At 38.0% G+C, this 11,630-nt stretch overlaps 1 protein-coding gene across 2 annotated transcripts in view; it reads right to left on the bottom strand.

The window, feature by feature from the left end:
• Window positions 1–11,630, bottom strand: part of NDUFV2 (NADH dehydrogenase (ubiquinone) flavoprotein 2, 24kDa) — a 34,221-nt gene that overhangs the window by 14,386 nt on the left and 8,205 nt on the right. Inside the window, exons 1-5 of one of the 2 annotated variants that reach the window (XM_011983913.1) lie at window positions 7,809–8,538; window positions 7,093–7,100; window positions 2,635–2,700; window positions 1,176–1,238; window positions 974–1,090 (exon numbers count right to left, since the gene is read on the bottom strand). In XM_011983913.1, the coding sequence (XP_011839303.1) occupies window positions 974–1,090; window positions 1,176–1,238; window positions 2,635–2,700; window positions 7,093–7,100; window positions 7,809–7,899 (345 nt within the window). In that variant the 5' untranslated portion in view covers window positions 7,900–8,538. Of the gene's footprint in view, window positions 1–973; window positions 1,091–1,175; window positions 1,239–2,634; window positions 2,701–7,092; window positions 7,101–7,808; window positions 8,539–11,630 lie in introns of those variants that run through there. The other variant, XM_011983914.1, reaches the window with a different exon arrangement.

The following is an 11,630-nucleotide window of genomic DNA, read 5'->3' as shown; positions in this document are numbered from 1 at the left end:
GTGGGTGCCTGTAGTCCCAGTTACTCAGGAGGCTGAGGCAGGAGAATGGCGTGAACCCGGGAGGTAGTGATTGCAGTGAGCTGAGATCGCTCCACTGTACTCCAGCCTGGACGACAGAGCGAGACTCCATCTCAAAAAATAAAATAAAATAAAATGAAATCATAACGTAATAATTGGAAGAGATCTACCTAGTTCAAAACTTTCATTGCCAATGAGGAAGTTCAGAGAAAAATCAGGTGTCTTAGTTCTAAGTCAAAAATACTTTCCATTATATAACACGGCTTTAATAGTTGTGTGATTCTCATCAGAATCAAACTTTGTGTATGGCACTTTATAAATGATATGCTATAATACATCACCATACAAATGTAGTTATTTATATTAATAGGATATGAATAAACTTGAAATTTGGATTACTGCTGAAAACTATTAGAAAAAATGAATCTTATATGAATAGAGTAACTTCGTATAAAATGGGTCATCCATAGCATTTCTATAGGTTGATTCCAAAGTAGCATAAACTGTATAAACATCACATATTATACAGATTTTTCTTACAGCCTACAGCCAAAGATGTAAAATATTAAAAATCTTCAGACTGTTGAGCAGATCTTTTTTTCTGTAATTCTAGTGTTTAAATATTACATTAATTTTCAGAATATCTTGGTACTAAGTTACACACATTTGGAATCTTTTATCTTTCCTATGACCATTTGCTTCAAAAGAAAAAAAAAACACATATACCCTCTTTCACCATAATGCCTTCCCTATTTCCTGCAAGGTTAGAAATCACCTCTATGCATTAAGGGAATGAACAAAAACACAAAGACAATTCAAGGAAACATACAAATGGCTAAAGGGCTCCAAAATCCTAGATTCTGACACTGGAGATGATCAGAGTAATTTCTATAAAAGGAAATTATCATACACAATCTCTTCTCTTTTGGAACTAAGGCAAAAATGAATCCAGTACCTTGTTCATAGCAGAGATGGGCAACCACCCATTCTGCCTTTGGGCTAAATCCAGGACTGGAAGAACAGCTGCTGCTTTATGGCCTTCTGGATAGTTTTTTACTATTGCCTCTATCCTCTGTGTAAAAGAAAGAACATCATTTTCCACATCTAGAAAATATTACCTATTTGGTACATTAATTATAATGTTAATTTAGCCATACCTTATAGTTTTCTGGTGTGAAATCAAATGGAGTATCAGGGTTATTTTCAGGAGTATCTCTGTGCTACACAACAAAAAAAGTTTTTCAGAATTATCCGAATTCTCTCAAGTGTGAATAACACTGTACATTACTATACTATTACTTATTGTTTAATCTCTCCATTTTAATTCCAACATGATATATAGCACCCTATCCTTCCATCAAAAAGAATGACTAAACACACATTTGATGAGTATGATTACCAAAGTAAAGTTAGAATTTAAAATTTTACAAAGGACCATTTAAAGAATAAGAAAAGTACCTTTAGGAACAAAAAACCCAAACAACAAAAAGTGTTATCCAGCTTCATTAGAGAGTAAGATCTTCTGATGGAATTACCAAAACATTACCAATTATTGGAAGCCTTTATGAAATTAAAACACAAAATTTTAAATGTGAACATGTGTATTTTCCCAAAAGAGAGGGTATCAGATTGTCAAAGGGATCTGGGATCCAAAAGGGTTAAGACCCATTACTTTAGGAGGGTACAAAAGGACCATCTCAAAAAAAAAAAAGAAAAAAAAGCACCATCTCTTTCCCACGTTTTCCATAATAGCCAACAGCAAGAAGCTTTATTTCTTCTTAAAAGAGCAGACACAGGCCCTCTTCAAAAACGGACAAGAAATGGCATGTCAACAGGAAATCAAATGAGTCACACTGAGATTAACACTTACGATCAATTAATGTTATGTATGTGTGGTGAATACAGAAATGAATCTCTTGATATGTTAACTCTCAGAGTTCTGCTTTTTAAAGGACATAAACCAAAAGAGGAAAGAAAACAGAAACTCTAGACAATGATCTCAAATATGTGGCCAATTTGATGATTGATATGTAGCAGGAAGCTACTTCTTACACCACGAACTAAACCATCACACAAGTCCACTATATTTCCTTTACACAAGAGTAATCCCTGAAAACTGCACCTTGTCAGAAAAGGGAGATACAGTATCTTATCCTTTCCAAATTGTGCAACTAATCTGGGGAGTTCGTAGACGTCTATCTATAGTGAAAACTCCGGAAACTAAAAATATAAAGACCAGCTGCTAATCTAGTTACTACATTACTAAAACCCGTAAGTTTCAAACTAGTGTCATTTTGGGATTCAACAAGTTACAATCTTCAAACCCTCAGTAAGCCAACATGACTGAGAACCCAGAGTGTGATGAGAATCAGGTTAGGGCTCACACAGTAATTTCACTGGAAATAAATTCTTATTCCCAGAGTTTTCCTGGTACTAATTTAAACTCATGAGGTTCAACTGGAACTACACATCTTTTGAAATGTAGTAAATTCAATTAGCTATATGTAAATTCCCACAATTTTAGACAACGGTATTTAAGATATTTTGGATTTTTACAATGGATTTACCCAAATTTCCTAGTCTTTTCTTTCCAAAGAAATGTAAGTAATGACTTACCACAAATAAAGCTCCTCCAGCTCCATTTTGCATAGCTGTCTTATGTAAATTCCTTACATGTCTTCCCTAAAATTTAAAATTTTAAGGAAGTTTAGTAAATCACAGCCTTACAAATTTTTTCACAAAGAAATACTTTAGGATTCATAATTTAAAACAATGGAATCAACTTATAAAAGATCTTAAGAAATATGGTATACTACCCTACCCATCTCTATTTCAGGAGAGGTATTTTCCAAATGGAGATTCAAAGGCAAGGTTCACCCGCCTAACATCACACACACGAGTCAACAGGAGAACCAGGACAACCCAGATCTGCTGAGTTGTGCACCTTCCTGCCATGCTCTGCTGGCATGCATTTGGTGAATTAATGTACTATTAACTTCTTGGCTTTCACTTTTGTCTGAATCAAGTTGGATGCCAGCTTTCACTTAGTGTGAAACATGTTCATAAACATGTTTTCATTCTGTACAAATGAGTCATATACTCTGTACAAATGAGTCAACCGTATCCTCCTTTTCAATCCCTTACTAAATTAGTTCTGAAACTCCAGCTGTAAAAAGTAGTTTCTAGCCGGGTGCAGTGGCTCATGCCCGTGATCCCAGCACTTTGGGAGGCTAAGGCAAGCGGATCATGAGGTCAAGAGATCGAGACCATTCTGGCCAACATGGTAAAACCCTGTCTCCACTAAAAACACAAAAATTAGCTGGGCGTGGTGGCACACACTGGTAGTCCCAGCTACTCAGAAGGCTGAGGCAGGAGAATCACCTGAACCCGGGAGGCAGAGGTTGCAGTGAGCCGAGATCACACCACCGCACTCCACCCTGAGCAACAAAGCAAGGCTCCATCTGGGGGGGCGGGGAAGAACAGTAGTTTTAGAAAGCTATTTATGATGCTATGCAGACTGACAATGTTCACTTGCTTTGGAAGGAATCTGATTATTCTCTCAGCTGCATTTCATTTCTCTTGGCCCTCTTGCTCCTACCCTCCACTCCTACCCTGTCCCCCACCCCAAGTATTTCAACTACTATTCTGGATTCCTCCAATTTCTGAGTTCTGCTAACCACAGACGGCAGAACACTGGGTTAAACCAAGCATGGAACTAGCAAAGAGTTGGACAATTCAAAGGCAAACATAGGAGAAAGTAAATGGAGTAATATAACACAATAGTATATTTAACTTTTCCCTAGGTCCAAATGGTATTTCAGTTGAAGAAATATTAATAAATAAGTTTACATGGAACATCTGCTTTAATTAAGAAAAGACTAAGGTACACGATGTGAGACAGGTACAAAAGATGGGAGTGATAAATATCAATTTCAGGATAACTGGGAGGCAGGGAAGGATGCAGTCAGAGAGAAGTGCACAAGGGGGCTTCGACTGTGTTGGTTTTGTTTTGAAAAATTAACTGAAACTAAAATTTAGAAGACAGTCACTGTCATCTTAGCTCAGAAAATTTTTTTAATCTAATAACAATTTTTGAGTAACATCAGTGAGTTACTGAACTAAATCCTGAGAGAAAAGACTGTATATTTATAATAAAGGAAGGATTACTTTTAAGAGGAGGGAAAGTATTCAATCTTCTCTTTAATTTCTGAACACTAAAATTTTCTGTTTATTGGCTTTTTATCCACTCCTTGCAGGTTGTCCTCAGGGCTCAGTTCACACTTCTATCTTCTATTCTCTATAAAGCCTTTGCCTCTGAGAACTCATCCGTTAACCCTACACTGGTGAGTCTTAAATCTTGCACATGTTTGATGACAAGAGGCTGATAGCCTGAAGAGATCATAAATGCATTTAAAAAATGAAAAAAATGAGTAAAGATCATGAACAAGTTTCACAGAATTCAAATTGCTTACTAGTAACTAAAAGCATCCAATTTAAAATAACATTACTAGCTATCAAACTACCAACTCTACCAAACTTGGTAAAGATAGCACTCCATTCTGTTGAACATATAGAGAAACAAGCACACTTAGAAATTCATATAGCCTTTTAGAAAGCAAATTACCATGAAATATGGAAAGCATAAATATGTGTCTTTTTTCTTTTTTTTTTTTTTTGGAGACAGAGTTTCGCTCTTGTTGCCCAGGCTGGACTTCAATGGCATGATCTCAGCTCACTGCAACCTCCGCCTCCCGGGTTCAAGCGATTCTCCTACCTCAGCCTCCCAAGTAGCTAGGATTACAGGCATGTGCCACTCACTATGCCTGGATAATTTTTTGTATTTTTAGTAGAGACGAGGTTTCTCCATGCCGGTCAGGCTGGTCTTGAACTCCCGACGTCAGGTGATCTGCCCACCTCAGCCTCCCAAAGTGGTGGGATTACAAGCGTGAGCCACTGTGCCCGGCCCCAAGTGTCCATATTTTAACTTAGTAATTCTAACCTAGATATTTTTCCTATAGTACAAAATGAGGATAAAGCTGTACATGAAAACATGTTGTTCCTATCATGTTTATTGCAGCAAAAACACAACCTAAAAGCCCAATCTGAGCAGATTTTAACTAAATACTAATAATTCTGACACTAGAACGTGATATAGCTAACAAAAATATTTTGTAAAAATAATCACATAGAAACTGGAATCAGGGCAAAAAAGCAAAAATGCATAAATTATCTCAATTTACAGACACTGATTAAAAGACTAGAAGGCCATAAATAATTAAAAGTGCTTATCTCTTATTACGATGTTAATGAAATAAGGGACTCTATTTTATATTTTTATATTTTTCTCTATTTTCCAAATTTCCTATTAGCATGGATTAACTAGCCCAAAAAATCCTACTTAAAACACTCATCAGGTGTAAGAACAACTTTTCTCTATTGTAAAACCTATTTCTCCTTCTAACCTCCTTGTATATCAAATTAAATAACACCAAATCTCTAAATTAAAATAGCTTCCATTTTGGATTAATATTTGATCCCTTTCTCATTAATCCAGGATCTGGCATGCACTTTTATTTAAAATAAAAATATAGAGATAATCTTGAAAATTATTATTTAGGCCCATGTTGCTACATATTGGAAAATCTATTCTGAGGCATTCTCTTGCTGACCTGTGAAACTCTGGATATGCACATGAGTTCACAGACATATTTCTAAAAGTGGTTTAAAGTCCAAATCATTGAAGACAGACTACTGATTGAGAAGGGTCAAGATAAAGTAGCTAAATTCTAGGAAAAAACAGACTTTCAGATTTTTTATAATTGTTGTTGAGAACTTGGGTTTAGATTACCATTCTGCCACTTACTAACATCTGACCTTGCACAACTCACTTAATTTTTTTAAAGCCTCAATTTCTGTACCTATAAAACAGGGTTATCTTCTCATTGGACTATTTTGAGATTTAAGTCAAGTTTCTCTGAAAGTACTATATAACCTGTAAAGCCTTATAACCTGTTTAACTGACATAAGGATAAAACATTTAATAACTAAAAAAAATCCAAACAACTGCATTTAAAAGCTACACCTATTTTTAAAAATTGTGCTGTTAGTTGACTTTATCAAAGAGTTACTGTCAAACACAACATACTGCCAATATTCTTGCATTTGCACATAATTAGTTTTTCTTTATATCCACATATATAAGGCTTACAGTTTTTCTAGTGAATTTATAATGTATTTGATGGTTAAAAAACCATCTACTTCTCCACTGAAATTAACTTATAAATTTCTTTTTTAGTTAAAGAAAGTGGGGAAGGAGGAAGAAATAGGCTGGTAGAAAGATTTCTGTGGGTCTCAGGTTTGTGCACATTTTGTGAGCAGCAGCGCTGAACAGCTTTTGTTTCAGACTATCTTCTCAATTATTTTTGTAGAGAATATCTTCTCCTGGGGCAAAAGCTGAGTGAGTTTTCTTACAGACAGGGTTTCCCAAGCTCAAGGTCCCTTAGCTGTGATGCACAGCATTCACCTGGGCTGTTCCATATCACTCCCGTTGTACCCAGACAAACCGCGGACGAAACCCCCAAGACACCGAGTTAAAGAAGGAAGGGCTTTATTCAGCCGGGAGCTTCGGGAAGACTCACGTCTCCAACAACTGAGCTCCCCGAGTGAGCAATTCCTGTCCCTTTTAAGGGCTCACAACTCTAAGGGGGTCCATGTGAGAGGGTCGTGATCAATTGAGCAAGCAGAGGGTACATGACTCAGTGGGGGCTGCATGCACCGGTAATTAGAACGGAACAGAACAGGACAGGACAGGGATTTTCACAGTGCTTTTCTATACAATGTCTGTAATCTATAGACAACACAGCCAACTAGGTCAGGGGTCGATCTTTAACTACCAGACCCAGGGTGTGGCTCTGGGCTGTCTGCTTGTGGATTTCATTTCTGCCTTTTAGTTTTTACTTCTTCTTTCTTTGGAGGCAGAAATTGGGCATAAGACAATATGGGGGTGGTCTCCTCCCTTACCATTAGATATGAATGTCAGGGGGAACTAACATGAAGTTCATGCTGCCTACTGACCCAGGATGCTGCCCCCTGCCAGTATCCATGAAACTGAGGCAGGTTAACTTGTTAGCTTACAAATGGGGTAGAATTTCAGATCTGTCAAAGTTCTTTTTAAGAAAGTCAATAAAATCTAGAAATGTGCCAGTTTCCATTTTTTACTGCTTTTTCTATCAAAATATCTCAACAGAGACATCATAAAAGAAACCAGTAACAGCTGCTGTCTCTAAGCAGAGGAATCAAGGATCTGGAGTGGGAAGAAAATCTAGTCTTTACTGCCAGGAGAATATTAAACGCTTTACATGAAATACATCTCTTAATGCTCTCAAGAACCCTATGAAGTACACACTGTTGTTATTCTGTTTCTACAAATGAGGAAACAGGCTCTGGAGCTGGGCTTTTAATTGTTTTGTTACATTGTCTCTCCATACATAGAGTATTTATGGAATATTAGATAACAGTGATACATCCCACTTTCAGAGGTATTATAATGTGGAAAGTTAGGACGTGGGATGTATCATGGGTTAACATATATAATATATGCAACATATATTTTTTATCATAATACATATTCTTGTATCCCTACTCTGTACTGTTTTATATATATATATATACACACACACACACACACACTATAATATGTAGCCTTGCTTACTGTTTGAATTTTTTGCCATTATATGTATTACATTTAAACTTTTAAAAACCAATGAAGGGCTGGGCACAGTGGCTCACACCTGTAATCCCAGCACTTTGGGAGGCCAAGGCAAGAGTGTCACTTGAGGTCAGGAGTTCAAGACCAGCCCGGTCAACGTGGTGAAACTGCATTTCTACCAAAAAATACAAAAATTAGCTGACTGTGGTGCGCACACCTGTAGTCCCAGCTACTCAGGAGGATGAGGTGGGAGAATTGCCTAAACCTGGGAGGTGAAGGTTGCAGTGAGCTGAAATCACGCCACTGCACTCCAGTCTGGGTGACAAAGTAAGACCCTGTCTGAAAACAAAACCAACTAAAAAACCCAATGAAGTCTTTAGTTCTGTCCCTGTCTTACTATCACCACTATTTCAGCCATTATTTCATGTCTGTACATTACTGTAAGTCTTCTAGCTGATCCCTTTGTCAATTCAAAACATCCTGTCTAATGTCACCAAACTAATCTTAAAAATACCATCCTTCTGGCCAGGCAGAGTCTGTAATCCCAGCACTTTGGGAGGCCAAGGTGGGCGGATCACAAGGTCAGGAGTTCGAGATCAGCCTGGCCAATATGGTGAAAGCCTATCTCTACTAAAAATACAAAAATTTGCAGCATGTGGTGGCGCATACCTGTAATCCCAGCTACTTGGGAGGCTGAGGCAGGAGAATTGCTTGAACCTGGAAGGTGGAGGTTGCAGTGAGCCGAGATCGAGCCACTGCACTCCAGCCTGGGTGATACAGCGAGATTCTCTATCAAAAAAAAAAAAAAAAAAAATCCTTCTGATGTTGAGTGTGGTGTAAAAGACAACCAACACTAAACACGTTCTAGTATAGGAAGTGTCAATTTCAGCATTTTTAAAAAGCACCATTTTCCACATTCTAGCACTCTGAAGGTGGGATGTATCACTGTTATCTAATATTCCATAAATACCCTATGTATGGAGAGACAATACAGCAAAATGGCTGAAAGCTCAGCTCCAGAGCCTGTTTCCTCATTTACAAAAAGAGAAAAATGATGGCATGTACTTCCTAGGGTTCTTGAGAGCATTAAAAGATGTACTTCAGGCCGGGCACAGTGGCTCACGCCTGTAATCCCATCACTTTAGGAGGCTGAGGCGGATGGATCACCTGAGTTCAGGAGTTCGAGACCAGTCCAGCCAACATGATGAGACCCTGTCCCTACTAAAAACACAAAAATTAGCTGGGCGTGGTGGTGCGTGCCTATAATTCCAGCTAACTGGGAGGCCGAGGCAGGAGAATCGCTTGAATCCAGGAGGCAGACGTTGCAGTGAGCCTAGCACACGCCACAGCACTCCAGCCTGTGAAATAGGGTGAGACTCCCATCTCGGGGGAAAAAAAAATGTACTTAATATAAAGTGCTTAATATTCTGCCTGGCAGATGGTAAGTACTATATTAGTGCTGGCTATCATTAGCTATTATTATTAGAAGTACTACATGTCAGGCACTAAGCTTTTTATACATTATTTAATTCTTAAAGTTTCCTGCAAGGTGGGTATAATTTCCAGAAATTTAAACAAGTTATGCAAACTTCTCAAGGTTAGGTCACATCACTAATTATTGGCAGAAATTATGTTAGATCCTAGGGCCACATGACTACAAAGGCCATGACGTTATTATTAGCCACTTGACTATTTGATGCCATCAAAGCTTTAAAAGAACATAGTAGGTCTAAGAAACCAAGGCGTTTAAGGAAGAAAATTAGGCCTCCATATATACAGGCAGGCAGATAAGAAATGAAAAGCCATGCCTACTTGGCTTACAATGCTCCTGTTAAGAGAGAAAGATGCAAATTATTTGATCTTTTTTTAATCCTTGCCACCATTCTCTTCTATTCCTGCAAAAAACCTGAATGTATACACACTAGCATAACATTTGAGCAACTTAATTTCAAAGTCTGAAGTCGACCTCTTCAAAACTGCCTTAAGGGCTGAGACAATGTTTATAAAATAAAAGAAGCTGGCCAGACACAGTAGCTCATACCTATAATCCCAAAACTTTGGAAAGCCAAGCCCCGTAGATCGCTTGAAGCCAGGGGTTTGAAATCAGCCTGGGCAACACAGTGAGACCCTGTCTCTACAAAAAATACAAAAATTAGCTAGGCATGGTGGCACATGCCTGTAGTCCCAGCTACCTGAGAGGCTGAGGTGGGAGCATCGCTTGAGCCCAAGAGGTTGAGGTCGCAGCGAGCCATGATCATGCCACTGTACTCAAGCCTGGGAGACGGAGTGAGATGCTGTCTTAAAAGAGTAGTAAATAAACAAACAATAAAGAAAGAAGTAAACTAAATAGTGAAGATAAACTGATAAATCTTAGCGCTGTTTTTTTCAACTGGCACAAACTGTTACTCATCCCTATCAAGTTACAGGTGGCCTGAAAATGGCTTTGAAAATTGTTTTTTTGTGTGTTTAAAGAATATCACCTATTTTACATTCATTGTAATGTCTATGTCAGACACTTTCAATAAAGGAATAAAATATTAAAACTTCTCATTAACATCTTTACACTACTTACTGGGCCATTTCAATTTTGTTTCACTTTGAAATAAAGAGGCATTCCAGGACCAGGCTTAAAACTGGAAAAAACAACTTAGCTAGGCTGGAATGATTCAAAGAATAAGCTGAGTTCCCACCCATCCCCTTCTTTGACTACCTATAGTCTTTTCTCTAGAATCTGGCTTCTCATTGGACTCTGAAATGTCTATACCTCAAGAAATTCCAATTGAGTTCAATTGAAAATGCAAGTAACTTCCCTTTTTTAAGAAGAAAAGCATGGAACCAAGTAACTTTTTTAAGTAAATAAGATCATAGTCTAATATACAACTAAAAATTATCAGTGGGTTTGAATTCTAGCTTTTGTGTGTGTGTGTTTCAGAAGGAACAGAGATTTAAGCAGGCCAAAACAGTGGCTGCCTTTGCATTGGATTCAAGTAAACTTGAGTGCCTCTGTGTTAAGCTCTTCTACATACTTTTTTTCAATTCCTAAAAAATCTGTAGTGAGTCATCATTTCCATTTTACATTTAGAGAAACTCAGGCTCAAAGACAGTAACTTGCCCCATACCGCACATTTAGTGACAGCTGGATTTTGAGCCTAGGCTCTTTGAATCTAAGGACCCTGTGCTCTTTCTACCAGCCGAAATTTCCCTTTCACTGTCACTGGCAATACCAACAGCTCAAAATGACAAAAATTAAAGTTTTATATTCTCCCCAAGAATAAGATTCCTTCATTGTTTTTTCATGGGCTCTACTCTTTTTCTGAATTTCTTCTGTTGTTCAAACAATACTACCATCCAACGAAGCTCTCCTTCCAGTTCTATCAGACATTTGCATTACAGAAGGACCCATCCAGCTAACAGAAGTTAATAAGAGACTCAGAAGCCAGTAAAACAAAACTGACAGAAGCAGTAATCTAATTATAAAGACAAGACTAAGGTCAGGCAATTCAAAAACTCTTTTTTTCCCCCTTATCAGAGGCCAGCTAAGGCAAGGAATATATCCTTTAGACGATCCCTAATATTTACAGATTAAATCCACCAAGATGTGTATTTGCCTATGCAAGAGTCACAGTGCACACGTGAAACATCTCCGGTGAATCCAAAGTGGTCTGAGGTCCCTCCCTCCGTGCTTTCCTCTCACTGTTCACATCATCTGCTGTCTTGTTACCTACAGCGTTCCCCATTGCCAGTTCAAGCAAGAAACTGAAACCTCCTCAAAAAGTCAGCGTCTGTAATACATTCATTCAGACTAAGTATTTTTACATTAAAAAAAAAAATCCTCGAGGCTGGGTGCAGTGGCTTATGCCTGTAATCCCAGCACTTTGAGAGGCCAAGGCAGCTGGATCACCTG

Source organism: Mandrillus leucophaeus, unplaced genomic scaffold (genome assembly GCF_000951045.1).
Source record: "Mandrillus leucophaeus isolate KB7577 unplaced genomic scaffold, Mleu.le_1.0 Scaffold257, whole genome shotgun sequence".
In the NCBI taxonomy this organism is placed as follows: Eukaryota; Metazoa; Chordata; class Mammalia; order Primates; family Cercopithecidae; genus Mandrillus; species Mandrillus leucophaeus.
This window is presented reverse-complemented; position numbering and strand designations above follow the sequence as displayed.